A 27,429-nucleotide genomic window follows, 5' to 3' on the forward strand; every position below is an offset into this window, starting at 1 on the left:
AACACTTTTACTATACATTAATAAATATAGATAAATATAGAGAAAAAACTTTGGAAATTGTACACTTTACCCCAATCTACGGTACTTTCTTTAACTTTGTGGCTTCTGTCACATACTTCTGCACGTTGGGAAGAATTTCTGCTGCTCTCTCTGCAACCTGGACATTTTCAAGCCACCGAACCGAACAGAATTTCTTGGGGAATACCGAAGAATGAGTGAAATGAATGTAATCAGCTCTACGTGCTGGGAAATTCTTAAACAAATAATAAAGAGCTCTCAAAAATTCAATAATCTTACATTCGGTCACATTTACAGCAGCTTTAAAGGCACAATGAAGAGTGTGCAAGCCACAACTTCCAACGTCAAGCATCACAACATCTTTCAAATTAACATTTGCACTATTGAGTTCGCGCAAAAATTGTTTGTTTACATTTGGTCCATCCATTGACCCTTGTAATATGTTAATTTGTTTTAACTCTGAGAGAGCACTACTGTACGCTGTCAACAAATCAATTGATGTAGCATGACCTAAGAATGCAGAGTTAAAATACCGAGTCGATACTCCATTTAGCTTATTGTTCCAAAACCGTACCGAAACATCCATCTGTCCCTTTTGAGCAACCTTGTTTAAGGACTCATCAAATCCTACAACTATGTGTGGACACTGCAAGCACAAATCTACAAGTTCATCATGAAAGTATGGAGCAATTCCATGCAAAATAGTGTACCCAATTTTCGCTCTTCCTAGCTGCATCTTCTGGGCAATGTCACTATCAGGAAACATTAATTTAAAGAGATCCACACATTTTCCAGAAGCACGCATGGAAGTGTGCGTCATTACAGTCTGAATACACCAATATACTTCAGACTTTGTGACATTCTCCTGAAGAATGAAACTGTTCAATGGGGAAACCTTTTCTTTATGCAAATTTGAACTCAAAACCTGAAACAAAACCAGGTGTAACTTACTTACTGTCTTAATATATTTTTATGATGCATTCCTGAAATTTAGAGCACAATAAGAATCCTCTAGATCATATTGAAATTGATTTTTTAAATAAGTTATTTTAAAAAGTTGCATAATTGCAATATAACTCTAATAAGACAAATGCTGCAATTGGCCTAATATTAATTAATTTAGGTATTACAAAGTGTGGACTTTACTGTCACAACAACACATTAAAAAGTATAATGGCAAACCTGTGAGATGACACTTCCTTCATCAGATGAAGTGCCTGGGACAGGCTGACATGAAGATTGACATGTATCTGAAGTTGCTGAAGATGAATTCTGTTTGAAATATACTGAAAGTGAATAAACCTTTCTTCTGCTTTCTACAGCTGCTTGGTGTTTCTTGCCGGTGATATGACTTTTTACGGCTCGTTTACCCAAGTTACTTAGACTGAATTTTGTATGGCAAAAAGTACACATAGCAGAGTATTGATCCCCGGGCGATTCTCTTAGCCAGTTCTTGAAGTCTGGGTCTGAAAGCCATGATTCGTTAAATACTGTTTTTCTGAATTTCGACATGGCAACTAAGGGGTTGGTTAAGTATGAAAAATTAAAAATATTAAACCATAACTCAAATGCCTGAAGTTTTTTTAAAACTTATATTATATTTTACGTGTTTCAAATAGTCTTCTACTGAATTAACATTAATGCATTACTACTGTTGATGTTCATAACACAGACCTACTCTTGATGATGAGAAATCGCAGTTATCACTCGCAAAGGCATGTCGAGTGGCAACCTTGCATTATGAGTCTTTAAAACAGATAATAAATAAATAAAACCAGTTGTTTATGTTCACACTACAGATGTTATTCACGGAAAACTACATCAACTAGTCAACATGCACGCACGCAAGGCACACGATCGAACAGCGTTGATGTGCTCGGCACTCGCTGGACGCAGCTCGACACGGTCCGGCTGCGGCGCAGTCAAGAAGCTTGAGGATGTCGGCACGGTCCGGTGGGCCAGCATCAAATGCAAGCACGCACCCTGAATTTTCGCGATTTTGTTTTTATGGGGAAAAAAAAATGTGGGAGTAAAATGGGTAGATACAATTTACATGTAGTTGAAATAAAATAAAATGCATTAAAATAGAGTGTAAAAATGAGAAATCGTAAAAATACTTTACAACAAAAAATTTCCTGCACCTTGGCCAGAATTCCCTGACATTTCCCTGTTCTCCCTGACATAATAAATTTCCCTGACTTTTCCCGGTTTTCCCGGTCTGTATCCACCCTGTAAATATTCTAGGGCCTCTTTTGGGAGCTGCTTGAGAACAATAGTCTGTATGCTGTCGTTCCCAGAGGCTCTTCGCAGATTCATTCGTTTGAATTTATAAAGATTAAGCGATCAATGATCAGATGTGCCATCACTGACACATTTGATGGCTCGCTTTACTTTCTGCACCAGAGTTAGCTGAGGCTCAGAGACTTTGGGCAGTCGCAATTTAACACGGAGTTCGCGGTAAATATGCGCTGTGAATTGCCTATTGCAAGGCTGCATATTTGGTTGGAACGCTGTTTCCAGGGCGTTAGCGAAAGCTTGGCCATTATTTGTCTGGAGAGGCAAGATTTGATCCAATTTATTCAAAAGTCGCTTCAGACGAAAGATAATATTTGCTCTTATATGGTAGTGTAAAATAAATAAATTCCTTTAAATAAAAACTAAATGTAAATGTCAAACACAATAGTATTTGAAAATTATATTTGTGGGTAATTTTACTAAACCTCAATCATCACTTGTTGCTTATACATAGGGCCTGGAAAATTTCGGTGTTTTCAGTATGCAAAAAGCGGTACTTTCAAATTAGAAAAGCGGTGGTTTAAAGTCAGTATTTTCGTTATGCAATGGAAATTTTACCGGTATTTTAAATGTTGACTAAATTGTGCAGTTATTGAATATAATAGTTTACATATTTAATAAACAATCCATGTATACTAGGAATAGGCTAATATGCATAATAACAGCCAATTAAATCCAAAACAGTTACACAAAACAGACACGTTACTATACATGTTTGCAACTACAAATTTTCTTTTTTTTTTTTGGCTGCCAATGCCACATGCTTAGCCGACTTTAGGTGTTTGTCAATGAAATATTTTCTATCCCATGAAACTTTACAGTTGCAAAATTTGCACATCACTGTGCTATTGTCAGTACAATAAAACCCATGTTTCTGATACTGATATGCTCGTATTTAATGGAGTGGAGGAACACGGGGTTGCCACTTGAACAAACCCCAGCGCACAAATGAGAAGAAACTTAGTGTGAACTATATTCCAGATCAATTTTGAGCATCAAAACCATACACGAACACGGCTTATGTAAAAATAAGGTAATTATGCTGAAACACAAGACTTGGGTTAAAGGATACTTTAACCTTGTGTGGATCAAGTAGAAAACATTCGGCTATAAACGAAAGAAATAAGAACAATGCTATCCTGAAATTCTGTGACATGTTTTTGGAGTAGATAATCACAGCGACAGACCGACAGGATGCGCTCCTGCCCTTGCCGTCAGCGATGTTTATTTTGACAGCTCAAGCAATTATCTTTTCCACGTCCCTTCGCAGCGTAAAAAAAAGAGAAAAAAAAACATGCTGACAGTTTCTTACGCAGAAGGTTGAAATAAGGGAGGGAATGTGTTGAAATGTTAGTTGGATACGGGGGGGGGGGGGGGGAATTGTTTTTACATGGTTTGTGGCTCTGGGAGGGATGAGCCTTGAAGAATTAGCAGGGGATGGGAGAGGTAAGCGTCGCGTCACGTCACGTATGACTTGATGTAAGTTTTTGGACATACGCCATTGCAATGGCGTATGTCCAAAAACTTACATCAAGTCATGCACTCCCATTGCACAAATCTTTTAAAGATAACACGTCACGTATGACGTCAAGCCGCCGGGCGGGTAAGATAACATGACAGCTGAGACGGCTTTTCGTGCGATAGTGGAGGCGCCGAGCTCGTCTAGACACTGCCGCGTGGCCAGTCTAGAAAGGTGGTATCTATTTTTAGACATCTTTTGTATGCCTGGCTGCTTACAGTATAGCTCTCGCCAAGATAAACGTGAACACATAGAGCCCAACAAAGTGTAACCACTTGTTTTTCAGCCGATTTTACTCAAATTTTCGACTTTCTCTGTTCAAATTTTTCGTTTTCTCAAAAAACGGTCATATAAACGGAATGGACGCATCAGAGGGGGCTCGCATCGGTGGGATTCTACTGTAATGGTACTTTTCGGGGATATATTCGCAGTGTAATATAGAAATGTTGTGGTTTTCGCGAATGTACTTACTTTTCGCGTTTTCATGCGAAATTCGCGCAAATTTTCGCAAAATTCGCGATCGCGAAAAATTCCAGGCCCTACTTATACATAATATTATGCAGTAAATAAGACCTGGCATTTGCCCATGTGTGATAATTTTTTCAGACGACATGTGACAAATGAAATTAATTATAACAATAAAGTCAGTTATTTTCTTGCTACAAGTCAATACGCTGCCTGCTCGCTTAAAGTTCGACACAAACTGCAATGAAAGGTTGTATATATATGATGTTCTAAGACTCACTGTGTTTGGAAGACATCCTGATCTAAATAAATTAAAATTTTTTTTAACAAACTAATCACAGTTTTCCAAATAAGCCATTGAACTACCATAGTTAGTATTACAACAGTGTGACTAAATACTTTATTAGGAGCAGTGGCATAGCTTTCCTCGGTTAGTGTGGATAATCAGGAGTCTACTGTTATTACATTAAAACAGCCTTATACCAGAATTTAATGCCAATAGCTATGGAAAATACCTAGTAAATGGTTCAAATGAAAAATAAATACAAGATATTTTTTGCTGTATTCTTACACATTCTTTAACTTACTTTAAAAACTGGAACTAACATAATCACCCCAAAATAAAATGAGAGAATTTTCTTTTTTTTTTCCTAACCTAACTAAAACTAAGTGTATTTTGTTTGGGAGGGGTCTGGGTTAGGGAAGACTCTAGGTGCGTCCCAGGCCGAAGCCCTTACGCCTAATCATGCTGGGTTTAAGCCATGCAGAAAGGGAGGCATGCATCGTGTGCTTTGTTCGGGGATTGGCCAACCATGGCAGCAATTGGCGCCATGGCTAACTCCCCTATCTTAATTCTAGACTAATTACTAGATAACAACACAGTGTTCCATATACAAACCATAGTCATGCCATTGTATATTGCTTTATCTATGGAAACTCATAAAGAGAGACATGTGTTACTAATTCTGATGTCAAGTTGTCAAGGTTTTTTTTTCTATCTGCATCCATCCAAAGTTATTAATGAATTTCCTATCTTTTTACGAGGTAAGTACATGCTTTACAGGTTGTAATTATACAGAATATTTACAGTTTTCTAATATCTTCAAGAAATTCATATTTAAACCTAGATCTGCACTTCCCTCAACATTTTTGTTTCCTTGTGGAAGTGCAGATTAAAATGGTGGTAAGTGCCAAGCATCTGCACTAACCCCACAAAATTATAACCTGCATGCCAGCTCAAAGTCACTGTTCACCATTTGGCGAGCTGGGGCTTGGAGCAGGTGCGTGGACTCAAAATACTTCTGTCGTTATTTTAAAATAATAATATTGAATATTATGAATACAAAATCTGTTGTTAATTTCTTGTTTCTTTTCAGTGAAATTATATTCCCTCTCAACATGGTAATATTCCGAAAGAGGACAACTGCCATGGGAATGCAGTATTCAGCTGAGGATTTAGCCAAGGCAGTTGCTGAGGTACAGTCAGAAAGAAGCACAGTTTACAATGCATCAAAGGTATTTAATATTCCTTATAAGTTATAATACTATCGACGATCGTGTAAAAGGCAGAAGACACTCAAGGACGACCTCCTGCTTTATCCCTTGCTGTGGAGAAAAACATTGCAGATGGGCTGAAAGAAATGGAGAGATGTGGACTTGGCCTAACTAGGAATGGCATATTGTCACTTGTTGGGGACTTTATTAAAGCAAACACTCCATTTAAGGATGGCTGTCCAAAAAGTGATTGGTTATATGCATTTATGAAACGCAACAATTTGTCGGTTAAAAAACCACAGTGTCGAAATTGGCAGGCGCTGTTGCATTGATCCATTTGTAATTAGTGATTATTTTGATTCACTCGAGAAAACTATTATAACGCTGGGTCTTGAAAACCTTCATCTAATTTTTAATCTAGATGAGACTGCTTTTGCCAGAGACCCTACCAAAACGAAAACTGTTGGGGAGATTGGATATCCCTCGACTCAAACTGTCAGTTCCCCTGGGAGAGATAACATAACAGTCCTTTTGACAGCCAGTGCAAGTGGCAGAAAACTTCCTCCTGTTGTTGTATTTAAGGGGGTAAATATTTGGGATGACTGGATCCCTCCAAGAGATCGTCTTTATCCGGGAATGTCATTTTCAGTGACAAAAATGGGCGGATGGAATCCCAGACATTTGAGAAGTTCTTTGAGAAAATGTTTTTACCATTTCTTGGTGAGGAGAGGCCAGCATTGGTGATCTGTGATGGTCATAAAACTCATGTGTCATTACAAGTTATAGAACTGGCTGGACGTGAAAACATCACTATTTTGGTTCTGCCCCCTCATTCATCTCACATTTTGCAGCCACTTGATTTGAGTGTAATGAAATCTCTGAAAACTGACTGGGATATCAGACTGGTTAACTGGCAAAAACGCCAAGTTGGCCAAAAGTTGAACAAAAGATCATTTCTTGAATTGTTGTCCTCATTATGGACCCAATTAGAGCCAACAGTCATAATTTCCGGGTTTCGAATGGCAGGGATACGATTCCACAAAACATATATGATCCAGCTGCACTACATCGTTGGAAGGCGAATAAGAATCAACAGGACAGAGGCCCAGGTGAAGAAGTAGCCAAATCAATGGACAATCACTGTGACTGCCCTTCTAATCCTGTAGTTGATACCCCACCAATTCAGGATGTTTCTTTGGATTCTGGTGATTTGCACGAAGAAATCTCACAACTTCCTGCTGTTGATCCGTGTCAATCGGCATCGACAACCTCAGACGCAATGACTCCGTATATGGGACAAACCTTTCGCGAATTGTTGTTGGGAACTGTACAGAACCACAACAATAAAAACAATAATTAAAAAAAACCAGGGTGGCCAAGGGAGCTGGAGTCATAACATCTGATGAATTATTCTCACAGCTGACAAAACAAAAAGAAGAGAAAGAGAAGCAACAACAGCTGAAAGAGTTGAGAAAAATTGAAAAGCAAAACAAAAAAAGAACTATGAAATTGGGGAAAAAGAATGCCAAAAAGAAAACTACTTCCAAAGTAATATCAAGCTCATCAGAATGTAATGATGATTTCAGTGTCAGAGATTCTGATAGTGAGACTGTAGAGGCATTAAGACAGTCTATCATGGAGCAGGAAGAAGATGATGCATTTTTTGAGTTTGCAACAAATGAACAACTGAACATAGGTATCAATGAAGAGCAGTTTATTTCAACTGGAACCAAGCAGAAGGAAAAACACACAACCGAAGAAGAACGACTGAAAGTTGGTGAGTGGGCTGTAGTCAAATTTTTGGGGGAAAAAAGTATCAAACATTTTGTTGGTAAAATTTTGAATTTCGAGGCTGGAGACCCTATTGTCAAATACACAAGGAAACACTCGTCTTCTGAAGATGGAACAACGTTTCAGTTTTTTCTTAAAGAAGACATAAGTTCTCTGGACAAAAATGACATTGTCTGCATTTTGCCTCCTCCTAAGGATGGGAGAAGAGGAGAAGTGACATTTCATTTTGATTCCTCACATTATAATATCCAATAAGTGAAGCAAAATGTGTTTAAATTTAAAGAATAAAAGCTTTTATATTAACTAAAGTGGTAAGAGGTTACCTTATAAAGTGGCAATATTCGAGTGGGCTGTAGGAGATAGAAAAATAAATAAAGAACTTTTGTAACTTCTGCAACTTTCAGTTTGTATTTAAGTTATTTTCTATAAATTACTGATAATTTTTCTCTACAGTTTATTAAGAAGGAAGAACTCAAAAACCCTGACAGAAATCCAATGTTGGTTCAACCATATTTTTTTACCAATTTAAAGTTCAGTATTTAATTACCTATTACCTGTGTGTGTAATTTAGTTTCTCTATAAGAAATGTCTTTTTGTTATTATGAGTGTTATAAGTGGTCGTTATGTTGTGTAAGTTTATCATGAGTACAGTAGAATCCCGCTGGAACGACCCCTCACGGTTCCCGAAAAAACGGTCGTACTTACGGAAGGGTCGTTCCAGAGAATTTGGGCAATTTTTGGCCAATTCCCCCCCCCCCCCCCCCCCCAGGCCGTTTCACGGAAAGAACCGTCCTTTATTTGGGCAGCTTAAAAATAACATCATGCTAACGTTATGTAACATGGGTAGTTTATTTTTTATCCATTTATTGCCCCCCCCCCTTCCCCCCTCTCTTTCGGCGTCACCATTCGTCCCGCCGCGCCGGATGCCTGCCAGACACGTCTCTCGGCGCCAGGCGAGCTAACGGGCGGCGGACATAATAACCAACCTGCAGCAGTTGCCGCCTCCCGGGCTAGCAGAGCGCTCCCTTCCCCTCCATCCCTTCCCCCTCTCCACCTTGCCCCAGCCTTCCCCTCCGCACTTCCCCTCCTTTCCCGAGGCTTCCCGTCTTCCCTTCTCCTCGTTTCTCGAACCTTCCCCTCCACCGCTTTTCTCTATTGTTCTCGAAAGACAGTTCGCCTGTATATAAGGCCGCGAGTTTGCTTAGACCGGCACTGTCTTCAGTCACTCTCGCTCGTAGGCAGTCCGCTGGGAGGAGGCCGCGCTTCTTATGCTCATGGTTGATTAGTTATGTTAGAAGCTTCGCTTAAAATCCACTATGGATCTCTGTCTTGTAATTTCCGCGTGCATTAATGGTCTGTTGTCTTTCTTACGAGCCTTCTGCTCTTGATTGAGTGGTCTAGATGGGTCTTGTACCTAATTTTGTTGGATGTTCCATTTATCACCGACCTTAATTTACATGAGTGTTTGCTTGATTATTTGTTTTGCGCATTGGGCTTCCTCCCTGTCGTAATATTCTTTGATTTAATGTCTTTTAGCTGGGGTTCGCGATTCCCATTTAAATTTGCTATGAAAGCTTATGTTGCAAGTAAACTTAATGCATAATTTAAAGCCTTAATGTTTATACTTAATTGTTTGATAACGTTTGATAGCGTGAGACTTTTATATGATTTTTGTCTGCCTGCTAAGGTCTTTTAAATGTACATTAATTAAGAGAATTTTCCTTATGCGCAGTACTTAAATACGTGTTACGTCAGGCGCATTTTCATTGTGCAAATTGTTCATGATGCTCTCTTTTCAAGCATCTGTTTTATACTCATGTTTGTAAAAACCATAACGATTAATGGGTGTTGTCTGCACATTTGTTATATCTATTTGTACCTTAATACATTATCATTTTTGTTTAATGAATAAAATATATTTTTTTCTACTTTCATTTTTTTTCTAATATAACAACATTTTTACAACTGCTGTTGTATCATACTGGAATGGTACACCATTGGTTCCCATTTAACTAGTTGAAGTTACTTCGATCCCACTTCCACCTAGCTTCAAACCGACGTGAGAAGGGAAGCGGACGTCAGAGTATTTTCCCTGGGTTTTAAAAGTGTGACAGCTGAGGTTGTTATAAATAAGGGTCGGGCCAAAAAGCTATTTTACATGCTACGTAACTGGGTGGTTTGAAATATAGAGCGGCCGAAACACAAAAATAGGCCGAAGCGATGGCAACGTTTTTTTTTTTTACAGCTTCAGATAATGATAAACAAACGTCAACGATCGTTCATAGAATCAAGTCAATAATTTTACCAAATCCAAAATCCAAAAACAAATGCGTGTGTCGTCAACAATATACAAAATTCACAAAATCAAACCACTAACCAAATCGGCGTCCAAGAAACAAAGCGTAATAAGTCGTCAACAATAATAAAAACCAAGAAATATCCGAATGAACAAGCAAAAGAAGCGTATCCACCAGCGAGCAAGATCACACTAACAAACCACAAGTAGAGCTGTTGCAAACCGTATGTATTCGTTACTGAGTAACGGGTGCGGCATCTAGTAACGAGTAACGAAACGTTACACACGAATGCATTTCGTTACTCGCATCTTTCGTATGTTTTACGCATGCGCGCGCTTATTCGTTACAAAGAACGATGTTTGTTTATTATTAATAAAAGTATAATTTGGAAATTCGTCGTCCAAGTTTTTTACTGTTTATTAAAGGTATTGTGTGTGTAGACAAAGCTTTAGATTGGAAAAGAAAAAAACGTAAGAAAGTATTTTTTACAAATTATAAATATGTATGTTTTTGTTTTTTTATTATCGCGTATTTTCACGTTTCATGTTCTTATCTTATAAAGCCGCTCTAATGACATTTAATTGTTTTTGGTTAACAAAAGCTGTTAATTATCAAATATTTTAAATTGTTTATATTCAATTAATTATTATTTACGCAACGTCATACTGTACGCGTAAGAAATACGGCTCGATTCGTTGCTGTTACATAACATAGCATGTTATGCGTAGGGCCCGGAAATTTTCGCAAACCGCGAAATAACGCGAAATACCGCGAAATGCCACCAAAATTACATTATATGCGAAATTCCACAATAAACCATGTATTCGCGAAATAACCGCTAAATCATTTAATTTCACTGGTTTACATAAGCGTTCACCCTAATTTACGTATTTTGCTTTCACCCGAAACTCGCGTTACACTTATTTACAGCAATATTATATGCTCTTTATTCATAAAATCTACATTTCATAACCCCATGTGAATTAATATTGTTCTGTTTTCTATTCCACGTAACGTAACCTACGAACGAAAACCAAAACAAACACATCGACGCCTGCTAGATGCGAGTGCGAGCGTAGGCGATAAGCGCCCGAGTTCGAGATAATCGATTTAAGTGTCGATACATTCATGGCAACTGTTTTTTCTGTGCGTAAAAGTGTAGCCGGTGCAGTCTATTAACGATTCTATCCGTTTACCGCGTCAGTGGCCACGCGCATTGTGTTCATGTGTTTACTAAAGGGATGTTCACAATAAAATTATCTCGTGATTGATGAAATACGTGTTTGTTAATACTGAGTGTTGAAAATGCCGAAAGTTGTAAGTGTTTTTGATCGCGCACGTGAATTTGAGAGCGATGGATTTTACGTTTTTGACAAAGTGAACAAAACATTGATGTGTAAATTTTGTAATGTTAAAATAGAGTGGGCTCGCAAAGACACGTGTGTCAAGCATTGCCGCGATGGTACAGTGCACAGACAGAAAAAAGCAGCAGCTGAATCACAAGCCTGCACAAGCAAAAGGCAAATTTCTGTTGGTGACAGCTTTCAGGTGGCAAAAAAGACGAAAGTTGACAAAGAAATTTTTGCCTCATCTTTGACAAAAGCTTTCATGGAAGCGAACATACCATTGGAGAAACTCGGCGATCCTGCAATAAAAAACTTTGTGGAAACTTTTGTTCCTGGTAAGGATGAATATTTGTTTATTATAAATTATTTGTTACGTTCCAAGACCCCATCTAATCTGTTAAAACTTGATAAAGTTAAAATTGTTTTAAATTTTTTTCCATGTTTCTACCGCTAGAGGGCACCATTTGCTTACAGGTGGAGGGCAGTTACCATGTGTAAAAACATTGCGTGAGACGTATGTGCCCAAGATCCAAGAAGCGGCTGAGGAGCAGTGGATTAAATCAATTGAGGGACAAGATATTGTTATTTTGTGTGATGAAACCACTGACAAAAAGGGACAGTGTGTTTTTGTGGTGCTTTTCAAAACATTACAAGCTTCAGACTCACAAATTCTTCTTGTTGCCGGGGTCAAAATTTTAGAGAATTCTAATGCTAGTGAGTGCTCGCGGGCAATATTAGAAGTACTGACAAAATTTAAGGTTGACCATACAAGGGTTGTTGCGGTTGTGTGTGACAGTGCACGCTACATGACAAAGTGTGTGCATTCTTTACAAGTTGTTCTTTCGTCTGAGGGTAGGGACGTCCTTCATGTTCAGTGTTGGAGTCATAAACTGAATCTCATTCAAAATATTTGGCCCCAATCTCTGCCGGAGCTTAACAATTTTGTTAGCAAAACGAAAACAGCATTTATGAACACGCGCAAAAGGAAACACAAGTACTTGTGTTTTCTCAAGCAGCGCTATCCAGAACAAGAAAAGCCTCATGTTCTGTTTCTATCACCAGTCCTTACAAGATGGGGTTCATGGTTTGAGTCGGTGGGTTATGTTAACACATACCTTGACGACTTGGTAACATACCTGAAGTCACTGGAGCTCGAGTCGTCAGAAGCTCTGATGTATTTTCAAACCTTGTCAGTGGAAGAGATTGTAATCATTCAATGTCAGGCTGAATTTCTCGTGTGCTTTGGTTGAGCTGACAAAGCAGCTGGAGGGTTCAAGCTACCCCATGTCCCACTTGATCAGTGGAAAACTCTCAGACTTGTTGAAAAGTTTGCAGCTGGTGAATGATTTTAATTTTGGCTCAAAAACAAATGAGAGTCTAAAGTTGTTGGCAGCTGTTAAACAAGGTTTGGTTAAATCCCAGTTCCAGTCCTGTGGGTTGAGGTGTCACACAAAGTTGATGAAGTTGATTAATGAAGATCCTTCCAAAAATATCTTCCAAAACTTGGGGCAACTGTTTAATCCACGGGAAATAATGTTGAATGATGTTTGCAATGATATGGTCAGGGCAGGAAAATCATTGCCATTTGTTTCAACTGTTTCAGGAAAATAATTTTTGGAAGGATACTCAGCCTTAAAGGAAATAGTAGTTGAGAAAGTGAAAAAGAGTGAAGGAAGTGTGGATATCATTCCAATTCTGTTGGCCTTGAAACTGGACCATTCAGCTTTTGCATGCAATGCTCTGAAAGCCATTTGGATACCAGTATCAAATGTTGACTCTGAAAGGAGATTTTCAGCATATTCCGATGTGTTTTCAGACAAAAGGCGAAGTTTGAAACCTCAAAACGTTGAGCTTATGGTCTCATTGTACTTTGGAAGTAAAACATAACATGTTGAAGAAACTCGGACTAAGTTATACTTACAGTACTGAATTGTTATTAGCATAAATTTTGCTTCTTGTCTTACATATTGAATAATTTTTGTAATTTTTAACTATTGAAACTGTTGATTTGTAATTTGTATTGTTTTGTGGAAAGCTGGAAAAAAATGTAGGCCTGTCTGATTATATTTGCATTCTATATGACATAATTTTTGTAAGTACAGCGTGTATTTTTTTTTAATTCACACTTCCGAAGTGCAGTTTTTATGACGAAATATAAAAATTTTTATGACGAAATCAAGAAATTTTTATGGCGAAATCTGCTTATTTTATTTACCGTTAAAGTAGGGCTCTAGTTATGCGGTATCAGAAGTAACGAGTAATGATACGAAAGTAACGAGTACTAATTGTTATAGTAACGAATACATACAGGTACACTTTTTTTCGTTACTTTTACACCTCTAGCCACAAGACAAAGACACGGGATCGAGACGGCAACAGAAATGCGCATGCTCACCACTGTTTACCGTTATCGCTAGGGTGGCCAGTCTGGACTCTGGAGGGGTGGTATCTATTTTTAGCCATGCGTGCGCCTGCCAACAGTACAGCGCTCGCCAAGAAAAATGTGATGCGCAGCGCCGTACATAGTGTGTAGCGCACTTGTTTTTCATCCGATTTTACTCATTTTTTTTTCGAATTTTTTCACGGTTCCTCGAAAACTGGTCGTTCTTACGGAATGGTCGTTCCAGAGGGGGGTCGTTCGGGAGGGATTCTACTGTATTTTATTTATTTATTTATTTATTTATAAATTGTGACATGCACACCAACACTCTGAGAAGAGATTACAGGGGTGTGCACGGTACATAAAACAAACACAATACATAAGAGACACAACAGACAAAGGACACCAGGAAAAAAATAATAATAATAATAACAAAAAAAATTAATAAATTAGAAAATACAGAAAATTATTGAATTTAGAATACACAGTTAATTGAATTAACTGCAAGTGCTACTAAAATAATTTATTAATTGCTTAAGCTTGTTACTATTGGGTCTAAACTATTATAATTGCTTATTAATCTAAAAATAATATAATTTTTTCTCTTGATTGTACAGAAAGTAGACGTAAGTGCTTATATTATGTTGTTTACCATAACTGAAAATGTACAAAGCCCTTTCACCTGTCTCTCTTTTGTTTCACCCTGTTATGCTTGACTATGGAAAATGTTATATGTCAGTCAATTTTTATTGCATGTAAATATAAAAAATACAAAACAGACGTTAAATATTCTGCTTTAACGCACTTGCCCTTCCACAACTCTAACTTGAAACACATGGACAATAATACCCTTTTATGCACTTACCCCAACTTAGCAGGGCAAGTGCGCAACTTGGCACCGAATATAAATACAGTATTCATTATAAAAAATACGAACCTCAAAAATTACGAAAATATTTATATAACTTAAAAGAGAATATTCTGATGTGTGCTTTAAAATAAATTGTAGCAATTTTAATATAGAAATAAACTGTAAATGGTCATTTAAAGTTGAATTTTGTAAATTCTACTGGCACTTGCCCTGATGCACCTTATATCAATTCATTATTATTACTTTTTTTTAAAATATTGAATAGCAGCATTTCTAATGACAATAACTATTAGTTAATAATTTTTAATTTTCACAGAGATTTGAGCAAGAAAAAATATATATATTTAGATTTTTTTTGTGTGATTATACGCAGTGACTTCTCATTAAGCAAGGAAAGGAAAGATAGTTAAAATAATTTCTTGGAACCTTGACTAGTATAATTGGGGGTCGACTTATTTTCGGGTGAATACATTAACTACTGAATTTGATGTTGCACCTCAATAAAAAAAAAATATTTGAAGAGAATCCTTCGACCTTTGAAGAAAATGGGCGCACGCTGCTCCTTCCCCTCCTTTTTCGCCTCTGCACTTGTGCTCTGGTGCACTCGCATGGCATATAACGTATAAGCTAGCTTGTTTAGAGCAACTAACTTATCGGTGGTGAGGAACGACCAGCGTGGCAATGCCTACCATTGTCTCATTTGTTTTGTAGTCTATGGCTGTACCCTCCTTAATTGTATCATCATTTCCTCTTCTCTAAACTAAATTATAAATTACTGTTTGGATTTAGGCTTGCGTTGTGCCCATTGGAATCAGTTTATGAACTCATGGTTGGACTTTGCTGAGCGGGAATGTGACCTGTGCACCGGACATTTCTTTGCTACATAATGTCTGCACTAGGTATGCTTTATTTACGGCTACTGCCTTTTAACGTGATTTGCATTTTGATGGCAGGCTTATGAAGTTCTTGTTATTGCTATCTGTGAAGTAGCTTTAAGCATGTTCATGATTTTGAATAGTTTTTTGATTGACCACTTGTTTCTGCCACTTCCTGTCTACTAGTATTTAGGCTAGGCTGTTCTCATTTGTGTGTGCTAGGATCATGAAAACCATATTACTCAATTTTGTGTGTTTTCTTAGTGTTATAATTGCCCTGATGTTGTGCCGCAGTGGTTGTTTACAGATCAGTCTGTGTGTTATGTTAAATTGCTATAATCATTACGCATATTTTAATGTGTATTGTTCTTAGTGTATGAGCTTATTACTCTTCCGAATAAGGCTTTATCAAATTTGTACAATTTAGTGACTTACTGTAGAAACACTACGTACTGTAATTGCGCTACTTATGCTTGATAAGCTTTATTGTCGCACAATTTAAGGTGTGCTATATCATTAATTGTAAACTTTGATACTTTGTAATTTGATAAATGGTTCTAGTCATTTATATGTTTTTGAAGATGTCAGTAATACTCATGCACAGAGTCTTGGGACAATGGAAAAGCCAAGTAAAACTCTACCTCTCTATATTTAATGTTTCTATTTTTGTCTGGAGGCAACCTTGCCTATATCTGAATGTGCATTAATTATTATGGACCTTAACATCCCAAAATTATAAGTGCTGTTATACAAATAATAGTAGCTATGTTTGTTGGCTGAGGAAATCAAATATAATACGGGAAGCTTATAATAAACTTGTTTCTTGATAGCATCTGAATTGTAAAATTTATATTGACATTTTTATTTCTCGTTGCTTTGGTGCCTACGCACACGCAGTCTACCTGCACGCTTGTATCAGAACAAGTTTGTTCTTATTTTTATGCCGCCTTTTGTTGAGCACATATTTGGAGACAGCTAGTACTGGAATAAAAACACAATATGTATAACTACTTTTAAATAGAGACAAATTAAATAAATAAAATCACTATTATTAATCAAAACTTTAATTTAATCTTTCCTTTAGAAACTAAATCTGCAAGAATGGCACCTTAAAAACTTCATACAGCACACACTTTATAACCACCACACCAAGAACAAACTGCTAAGTCCCAGTGTCAAAAAAGTAACTAACACAAGATATTACCTCCACACAAGAAACTTTTTTTCTTTTCTTTTGAATATGAATTCCTTTATGACAAAGATACAGAAGTTTGAATTCATATTATAATCCTTAATTTTTTTTTTATAAGAATTAGTTAATTAAATTTAAATACTAAAGAAACCATTTAAAACATTAAAACATTTGAAATTAGAATATGCATATCTATATATTACAAACAGGTCACAACAGGAATAGAACACTGCAAAACTATACCACAAACACTGAAAATTGCCACAATAGTAATGGTAAGATGGAAATGAAATTCACAGAAATCAATTTCTCGTGGACTGGAGAAATTAACGAACATACATCACATGATCTTTTTTCAAGTTTGGTTAACTTTCCTAAGAATAAGATTTTTTTTTCAAAGCATTTTATGTGAGTACTGACAGAATTTCATGACATTTGGTATTTTAGTACATGTCTTATATGAATGGACTATAACAATAAATATAAATATATATAAAAAGTCCTACCACACAGAAATAAATTTGAACAAAAAATACTTCTTAAATCTACTAAAAATTATATGTTTATTGTTCAACCTGATATTGTAGACTTACTAGTTGTATTTTTTTTCACCCCTTTGTAAATAAATAAATAAATAAAAAAAAAAAAAAGCAATTTCACTGCTTGAGATCTAGAAAATTAGGGTCTACCCTCTCTGTAAGGTAATTTTAAAAAAGCATGATGCAGCATCATAATTCTAAATTAAGACCAGATTGCAAAGGACAACTGTTAACTAAAAGCATATGTATAATCACTCATCTTGAGCAAACAAAACAGCCTTGTTTGAGAGGTACAAGCGTAGTTGAGACTACGGAAGAGCCCATTAGCGCTCAGGTTCTGCCGACTCTTCGGGCAAATCTTCGTAGCTGGCCGGGTTGTCGTCCTGCTCTGTGCTCACCTGCAATCAATCATAATGCTGTAATAAGAAATTACTTCAAGAACAGAACTACAGGTGAACAAACAGCAACTTTTCAAGTCTGAAACACAGCAGCCTATAATAATAATAATAATAATAATAATAATAATAATAATAATAATAATAAATTATTTAAAATATCACAAGACACAAAATTTCAGAAGATCATCTATATACATCAAGTTTTAATGCACTTCAAAAACATAAATATTGTTGATGTAATTGTAATAACGTCAAGATTGGCACAATTAATTTTCATCGCCCTTGCTTTCACCCTATCTACGCCTCAAGGACAAACCTTAAAAAGGAAAAAAAGGAAGAAAAAAAGTAATGTATAAAGACTAGGATTAAACAAGAGTAAATTTAATGCACTCAGGTATAGCAAACTGGTACAATACCAATTGATGAATCAAAAAAACAGATAATTTAATACTCCTTTGATAAGGGGCAGGAGCAAATTCTCTCTAACATTTGGCTAACAGGCAAAAGAGCATTTACAAAATGTGAACACTTTGCAAGTGATAGGCTTGGTCTCTCTGTCTCCCATGGTATACTCTCAAAAATAAACATCTCTATCGATACACATCTTAAGTCCTAAGCAGTACTGCAGGTACAACACTTACTAACCTCCTCAGACCTAGTAATAAAAACATTTATTCCATTACTTATGAGTTCCAATTTATTTCAAACAGCCTATTTACCGTGCTGTCAACTACTTCCATTATTGAACTATGCACCAGATTTATTAAGAGTTGATTAAAAACTGAAAATTTTAATTCACAACAAAATTTACTATTGGTGCCCTAGTTTTAAAACGAACAACACTAACAAAAGATTATCTAAGACAACATTTATAGACTAGAATGTACACTCCAAATTGCTAATCTCAACTCAAGAGAAAAAAAAAAGACTCACAGTTGTTAACACATCTTCCTTCCCCAAGTTACTTTACCAGTTTTAAATGAGATTTTCAATTTTCTGGCTAGTCGTAAAAAAATTAAACTAACGATCTTGTAATCTCTCCTGACACACACAGAACAAAATGTAGAACAACTTGCAGTTCTAGCAACCATGATGACCTTTATTTAATTTCTACACATAATTTTATCTGTAGCATGTTGCCTAGAATATAGTCATAATGGATATCAAGGGAGGAAAACTTACCGTTTCAGCAACGACAACGACCAATATTAAATTACAACTTCCCACTAGCAATTAAATATGCAGATGTAACCAACAGAGTACTTGCCTGCAAACAACACTTCGAAACTTCAACCACTAGACCAAGGCATCATTCAAAGCTTCAAAATGCACTATAGAAAGGAAGTTGTCAGACAGTATTTTGCTGATATTGAACACCAAACGCCAACTACAACTGACGTGTTACAAGCCACGTGGATGATTGCCACGGCTTGGAATCAAGCCAGTGAAAAAACCATCACAAACTGCTTCAAAAAGAGCGGATTTAAGTTCCATGTGATGAGAAGGATGATTTGCCACTTGCATAACTTGCTAAGACCTGGCCAAGAGTTCAAGAAGAATTTAGCCTTCTGTTGAGAACTCACTGATGCTGAAATTGTCACATCTAATGAAGAAGAGAGTAAAATCAACCAACGTGATTTTACAATAAAAGATGCTCATAACGCTCTAGATGTAATAAATGTGTATTTTTTTTTTTTTTAAAAAAAAGGTGGTTTAAGTGACGGTCATGGAATTGGATTGTGCTTTGAATATGATAACTAACACCATTGGTAAGCAGACCACAATTTGTGACTTTTTCTCTAATCAAGAGAAACATAATGACAACTCAGCTACCGTTACCACATTGTTGATTTTCTATGTTTATATGCGAATATTGTTTATTGATTGGAATTTCTATTTTGACAGAAAATTGTGTAAAATCTTTTGAAACGAAAAATTGTACCTCATTAAAACAAATCGTAGTCCAACCTAACCTCAATATAACAAACCTCATTGTAACAAATTACTAGGTATAACGAATATTTTCTAATCCCCTTCAGTTTCATTAAATCGAGGTTGCACTGTATTATTATATTTATTCTGTCACCAGTTTTTATCAGAATTTTATATTTATGTGTGGGTGTGTCGGAGTGCAGATCTACTTTCTTGTGTGCAGACTTGAGTGCAGAACTGTCTGGGCAGAGTATTTTGATGGGACTTAATCGCGAGTTCTCAGTATGATGCACCTCGGGCGTGGGCAGTGTGCCGTTCACTCCGTGGGCCTGTGATGGCTAGGACCATGGTGCCCTGTATTTGGCAAGTACGCTAATGGGATGTGTGAAGGGAGTGTAAGATTTGGGGGCCATTATTTGGAGAGCAGAATTTATATGTGCAGCGAGGAAAAAATGTGCAAGCCGCATTGCTCTAATGAACTCTGCGCTGCCATGTAACTTCGGCGTACAGCGAATTCGAGCACGCTAATCAAGTGGCGTGCACGACGGAGGTTTCTTTCAGACCAACGATTATGCAAGTAAGAGTTTTTGGCCCATGTCCTTGTTTAGGTCCCCTGCCCGAAGCTTTAAAGCACAGCTGTGCGACGTCCACCGATTTACATTTTGGAACAGCTGTGCACAACTAGCAGAAACTGGCTTTTGTATTTGAAAGACTGCTACCATGAGATGAAAATGAATTTACGGGTGTTACACACTTTAAATGCCGCCTCGAAGTCGGTCACGTTTTCCACTTAGTCACTTTTTTTTTACAAATTCACTTTGCGTCACTAATTTTAAGAAGTGGTCACTTTTTCCACTTTTTTCAATCTTAGTATTATTTTTCCCCCCTCTTTTCTGTTTCTAGTGCCTCATGTTACAACAAAAGCATCGCTGATTAGTATAATAAAAAAAATTAATAAAATGTTTTGTTCCAGTTACTACACGTAAGTATGGCAACAGTGCATCTAAAACAGTTTCTACACAGAGAGGTGACGTCATAGTGATAGCGCGCTAACGCTATAAGCAAAGCAATATGTTATTTGGATGCTCGGTTGCAAGGCACGATTTAGTGTGTCGTGTTTGTGTCGTCTTGAAGTTATACGATAATTAGGAAGCTATCGAATTAATGGATTTATTAGCTGTTTTACTAAAAATTTAAGATATCTGCTTTACGTGTGTTGTGTGTTACGATGGTTTGGTTGTGAAGAGTTATTGTTGGTTTTCTTTGGACTACCATCCGGTAAAAGTGAAAGTGTGCGCATGTCAAAGTTAAATTTGGGATTCAATCCATTCTACCGTATTTACTCGCATATAGGTCGCGGAAATTTTACCAGATTTGATGGGAAAAAAAATGAAGTGCGACCTATATGTGAAGAAAAATTTTTTAAAATTTTTGAGGAATTTTTTTTGCAGTAGAATCCCGCCGATGCGACCCCCCTCTGATGCGTCCATTCCGTTTATACAACCATTTTTTGAGAAACTGTGAAAAATTTGAGCAGAGAAAGTTGAAAATTTGAGTAAAATCCGCTGAAAAACAAGTCTGTTACACTTTGTTAGGCGCTATGTGTTCACGTTTATCTTGGCGAGAGCTGTACTGTAAGCAGGCAGCCATACAAAAGACGGCTGAGCTCGGCGCGTCCACTATCGCAAGAAAAGCGGTCTCAGCTGTCATTTTATCTTACCCGCCCGCACGAAAAGCCACTGTGGTAGCCTCTGCGAGAGCATAAGAAACTCGTCCGGCCAGGCTGGCAGTAGCGGCGGCTTGACGTCGTGACGTGACGCTTACCTCTCCCATCCCCTGCTAATTCTTCAAGGCTCATCCCTCCCAGAGCCACAAACCATGTAAAAACAATTCCCCCCCCCCCTCCTTATCCAACTAACATTTCAACACATTCCCTCCCTTATTTCAACCTTCTGCGTGAGAAACTGTCAGCATCCTCCTCCCCTCCCACACAGCGTGCGGCAAAAGCCAGGTTGTATAGTCCATTCTCGGTAAAATAAATATTTTTATGGGCTTATACGATTGTCCTTCGCCGTTAGTAAATACTTTATAAGTTTAAGTTATTATGATACAATTTGTTTATTAGTCACACAGCAGTTTCTGCTGAAAAATCACTAATACCTCGAATTTTATTGAATAAAAAAATTTAGCAGGGCCGTAAATATATTTATTTTACTGCATAGTTACTTTTCCATCTGCATTATAACGTGTTTTTTTTCTCTTTTTTTTAACACTATGAAGGGTCGTGGAAAAGATAATTGCTTGAGCTGTCAAAATAAACATCGCTGACGGCAAGGGCCGGAGCGCATCCTGTCGGTCTGTCGCTGTGATTATCTACTCCAAAAACATATCACAGCATTTCAGGATAGCATTGTTCTTATATCTTTCGTTTATAGCCGAATGTTTTCTACCTGATCCACACAAGTTCCTTCGCCACGTTTTGAACGAAAATAACAACCAGCCGGCTAGCATAGCAAAACTCGCATGACGTGAATTCACTTAGCGTGAGTATTTATCGGAACCCATAACAAAAACCGCTGTAGATATAAAAAATCATAACAGGCCTTTTTTATTCGTAATTAAATTTACTACAACTTTTATTCTGTGAATTTTTTCAATACAAAGCACTGTTTTCGAGTTATAGTCTACAATTAAGACATTTTACGAAGTCAGGAATCTAACTTGACTTCAATTTTCTATATTCGGTTATTACGAGTACTTGTTGTTACAACAATTTATCACGCCATTATCAGCTCTCATAGTAGCGGAGTTTTACAGTACCCGTTAACTCTTTCATGCACGGCGCGCCGGCCGTTCACGTCATTATATTACTGGTGCGACCTATATGGGGGGAATCTTAAATACCAAATTCAAGACCTCAAATTATGGGTGCGACCTATATGCGATGGCGACCTATATGCGAGTAAATACGGTACTTGTGGGGAAAAGTGTAGAATGAAAAACATTTTCACGTTATTTCCCATGTAAGTATAACCAGTGTTGTTAAGTAACGAATTACAAGTAATCGGATTACTTGTAACTATTACTTTTCAAGTAATTTATACTTGTAAGGAGTTACATTAAAAAAAAATGTAATTCGTACTTGTAATCGGAATACATAACTTTGATTGTAATCGATACATTAAGGTAATCAATACTTTATATTTACTTGCCTTTACTTTTATTCTCGGAACATATAATGAATACAATTAAGAACAAGAAGAACATACATTTTTGTATTAGTAAAGTTTATAATTTTACGCTTGTAGTGCTACGATCGTATGCACAACATCTATGATCAAAAATGACAAAGCACAGAAGTGGCTTGTCAGGTTCTAGATATCTTTGCCTTCTTGTCTTAACTTTGTTTTCTTGTGTTGTGTCCACTACTCGCAAACGCATCGCAATCATGGATGGTACAGGTAACCGAAGTGATACTGCGACAAATTCAAATGCTGAAGAAGTCGTTAATAATGAAGATAGAATTTTTCCGTTTAGTTACCTTGATAAATATTTTCAATTATCTGGGAAGCAGAGCAAAGAGAATATATCTGTGAAGTGTAAGTTATGTTTGGGAAATAAAATACTCAGATCAGCACTACTTCAAATTTAAGGAAACACATCACGGTAAGCAAACTAGATAATGAATTTTATTAACACTGTTTTTTACAACATTTACTGACATTAGCTACTGTATTTCCACGATTTTAATTGTTTTGTAAGGTCAATTCCAAAATTTAAAGATTGTTACTTTTATTACAGCTACTTGTATGAAGTCTTTTTATGTTATTCAAGCAAGTTTGTCCTCAAATATTATTCATTTAATTAAAGATAATAAATTTAATCATTACATGAAATCATTTTTTAACAAAAAATATATGTATGTATTTTAATGTAACATGTGTAAAAAAATTGAATCGTAAGTCAGTTTTAAAATAGTAGCGGAAAGTAATTGTAATTTTACTGATTACTTCTATGTAAAGTAATTTTTACTTGTAATTAGTTGCATTGTCACCACAGTAATTGTAATTGAGCCTAATTACTTTTTCCGAGTACTTTTAACAACACTGAGTATAACACTTCCAGTATCTACCATATTGGATATCTACTTATTTTTGCATGAGAAGCACGATAGTGTTTGAAATTGTGTTTAGTGGCAAAAATTGCAGCGTATTTATTTTGATTTTACCGTGACGCCGCAGTTGTAATTAAAACGTGTTAGGCATTCTTAGATTTTACTACTTCCAAAATTTGTATTTCAGTATAGAATTTAGTATCATTCAATTTGAATGCTATCGGTATTCACTTGTTGATGTTTGCGGTTTGGTTGGGTTCTACTGATTGCTGCAAGCACTAGTTTAATGAATCAGCATTCTGTATTACACTATATTTTGCTTATTTGTACACAAATATTAGATAACACTTGTGAACATTGCTCTTTTCATATGGCGATTTTTATACTCAAGGCTTAAAAATAAACTAAGGTATAGAATGTGAGTAAACTATGTAGTACCCAAGCATTTTATGAAATCTAAGTTAACAAAATAACTAATTTATTTAGAGTAAGAGAATTGAAACAAAATAAAATAATCCACAAAATTCAGTTCTTTCTATTAATGTTTTGATCTTAACTTTTTTAAATGAAGAAGAATGGTATGATTTCTTATTCAAATTATTTTTTCAAAAAACAAAATCATGGTATAGATTATTTCGCTTTAACAAATTATTTACAACAGTTTCCACCAGCAGGTAATTGCCAATACAGTCTGCATAGCCTACTGCTGACTACTCATTCTGAACTTGACCTACTTCTAAATGGTGTAGGTAATTTAATATCATCCCAGGGTATTGCTTTGATAGCAGGAGGCAAGCCACAGTTAAAAGTGATTATACAGGAAAAATTTAGTCTAATCCTTTACTGTGCATTTAGTTTACAATTTTGTTTCTTGGAAATTGTATTTCACAGCACTTTTACCATTATTTAAAGCATTACACATATATTTAGCACTAATTACATTTTTTTTTAAATGTTGAGAATTGTTGAACAGTAGTCTTATGAATTTGGAATAATATGCCTCTCATGCCTATTAATCAAATGGTAAAGAAGAGATATAATTGCAATATATTATGATTATTGGTTTGTACTTAATTTATTAGTTTGACCTTGGTTTGCAGATGTGGATGTGCAGCGATTGAAATATGGGAAAGTGCAAGTTGCATCTCAAGTGGTTTGACAGAAAAGATGGAAATGGCTTTTTAATTAAGGAATGGGCAAGAAAACACAGTGACAATGAAGTTTTCTGTGCATTGTGTTGTACGACTTTTACTGTAGACAAAGGTTTTCAGGCCATTTCTCAGCATGCCAGTGCAGTGCATCATAAAAAATTGTCACAAACTATCTTGCATCCAAATCAGCTGAGGCTCATTGCTGGGAGGCCTAGCTGTTCAGGATCACCCATTATCACAGCAGATTCAGAAAATTCAACTGCCACAGCAAACTCGGTTCAACTGTACAGTGTGCGCGAAAGTTATAAAGCAGCAGAACTTTATTGGGTTTGAAGTGTGTTTCATCCAATTACTCATTTTCATCTTGTGACAATATTGCCTAATTATTTGATTGCATGTTTGAAGTGGTGTGAAAATATCAGAGAATTTCAGTTTATCAAGTACAAAAGCCAGGTACTTGCTCACAGATGCTTTAGCACCTTATTTCAAAAATATTCTTTTGGATGATTTGACTGCAGCATATTATAGTATTTGCTATGACGAAACTACTAATAATGCTAACAGGAAGGAATTGCAGGTTGCTGTTAGGTATTGGTCTGAAAGAAAAAAAAAATTTAATGTCAACATCTACATCCCTATTTCATTGGTTCAGCCACTGGTGAAGTTATTGCTGAAAAGCTAAATGCTGCATTGGATGATGCTTCTTTCAGGGTGGCCACTATATTTGTGATAAAAAATTCCAGGTTTTTTCCAGGTTTTTCCAGGTATTTTCAAGATTTTCCAGGTTTTGCAATATGTATATATACAAAATGACATGTTTTTATTTATGTAATACATGATACAAAGCACACATTTTAAAACACGGAACTGTATAGTACTAAATATAAAACAAAAATGCACAAAATGTGATACATACCCAACTAAAAAAACAGGTGGCAGTTTACTAAATATATATTTGCCACATAACTTTAACCTTTTTTGTGTTTAAAATTTCTTCGTCTATGAGAGCGGTCTGTTTTAAGGCATCACTCATTATTTTGACTTTTTTTGCCTTAAATTCCCTGAGGTTTTTTTTTTTTGAACCAAATATATTTGGTATTTTTGTGCGTATTAAACAGGGCACAACACTGGCCGGCTGGTGGTTGTTTTCATTTAAAACGTGGCTAAAGAACTTGCATGGATCAGGCTGAAAACATCAGGCTATACGTGTAAGTTATAAGGAATCTTATTAGTGTCATGAATTGAGATATGTTTTTCGAGTAGATATACACATCGACCTACCGGATGCTCGCCCGCGTCTTGTTTTAACTGTCGCAGCGATGTTTATTTTGACAGTTCAAGCAATTATCTTTTCCCGTGAGTTGATAGAAAAAGGTTGCTTCACACAGCATAAAAAAAGGAGCTACGCCACTTATTCCCCACGCAGGAAACACACTGGCTGCTGTCATCCCCCGCATTTCCCCCTTCCTTTCTTCTAACATTCCACGTCCCGCCTCTCGCGCGAGCAATAACGAAGCGATGTAGCAGTTGCACCACGCATTGGGTAGTGTTTATGCTTTGCTGGTGACCGCAGGAGGTCCAACATGCTTTTATTCGGTATATATGATCTTTCGTTGCGTTTTTTTTTAAAATATTTTTTTCTGTTTTTCACATTTTGGTCAAAATTTCCAATTTTTTTACGGTTCCCGAGAATGTACTCGTAAAATCACTGCTTCGTTAAATCCGGTGTTCGTGAAATCGGGGTTCTGGTATACATAATAATTATATGTTTAGTATTATTATTTTACAAATTTAAAGTGAACATAGCATTACCGATGTTAAAGTTAAGTTAATGCGGAAGGTTTGTCGGCCGGCCTCAACACGCTGCGAATATTCATAAAAAAAACGTGCAGTGTCGTTAGTTACTGGACATATTTGACAGTTTATTGATAAGCGATGGATTACAAGACGTCGTAGTTTATAACACCGCTAAACCGTTGGAAGCTACTAGTATAAATTAAAGTACTAAGAAAACTTTGTTACAGGAAGCGTGGGTAGGGTTACCAGACGTCCAGCAAAAGGAGGACATGTCCTCCTTTTAATGTAATTTTTTGCGTCCTGCCGGATTTTCCTTAATGCTCCAAAATGTCCGGCTTTTTTATAAAGTGAGATAATTCCTACAGTTACACTCTGAGTAAAGCGCGCGGGGTAATGCGCTGTCCGCAGAGTTACCCCACTAGTAAGTAGTTCTATGACAGCTTGACAGGTAGCAGCACATGCAGAAGCACGTGTGGTGTGTTGCAAGTTTATTGTAAATAATTATAGATGGCAGGAGGATGAACTGTGAACGGCCAGCTCAACGCGTACACGCAGGACACAGTGCATGCTTAGTTTGTGTTGAATCGACGAATTCTGTGGTGTAACAACAAGTCCACAAATCGTTTCTGCGTTTGTAAAAGCCACATCATTTTCTAATTGTTTATGCATTAATGCGGCGCTAACTTGTAGTAGTGTGAAACAATGTCTAAAAGAAACTGTGAATTTAGTAACACTTTAAAAACTAAATCCCCAAATTTTGTTCGTGGAAGAACTGAACATGAAGCTAAGTGTGTGTTGTGCAACTGTTACGTTTCGGTACTGAATAAAGGTTCTACAGACTTGGAACGCCACGTGAGTAGTGAGAAACACAGGAAAATTGTTTGCAGCTCTTCATCAACTACAACAGTAAGTTCTTATTTTGTAAATGAAGTAAACAGTAATGAAAGCGCCGCAG

The 27,429-nt window shown here is 36.6% G+C and overlaps 2 protein-coding genes across 7 annotated transcripts in view; one reads left to right on the forward strand and one right to left on the reverse strand.

The window, feature by feature from the left end:
* The first annotated feature begins 10,722 nt into the window (after nt 1-10,722).
* On the forward strand, nt 10,723-13,307 carry LOC134531561 (uncharacterized). The gene is made up of 2 exons (XM_063367259.1): nt 10,723-11,560; nt 11,700-13,307. The coding sequence occupies exons 1-2, from the start codon at nt 11,185-11,187 to the stop codon at nt 12,473-12,475; spliced, it is 1,152 nt and encodes a 383-aa protein (XP_063223329.1). The 5' UTR covers nt 10,723-11,184; the 3' UTR covers nt 12,476-13,307.
* A 3,092-nt stretch (nt 13,308-16,399) lies between these two features.
* The window catches only part of LOC134531562 (metaxin-1), a 298,930-nt gene continuing 287,900 nt past the window's right edge, over nt 16,400-27,429 (reverse strand). For all 6 annotated transcript variants that reach the window (XM_063367262.1, XM_063367261.1, XM_063367264.1 and 3 more), the window contains one exon: nt 16,400-17,480. In XM_063367262.1, coding sequence (XP_063223332.1) covers nt 17,406-17,480 — 75 coding nt within the window. In that variant the 3' untranslated portion in view covers nt 16,400-17,405. The remainder of the gene's footprint in view (nt 17,481-27,429) is intronic.

The sequence above is a fragment of the Bacillus rossius genome, chromosome 5 (assembly GCF_032445375.1).
Source record: "Bacillus rossius redtenbacheri isolate Brsri chromosome 5, Brsri_v3, whole genome shotgun sequence".
Lineage (NCBI taxonomy): Eukaryota > Metazoa > Arthropoda > Insecta > Phasmatodea > Bacillidae > Bacillus > Bacillus rossius.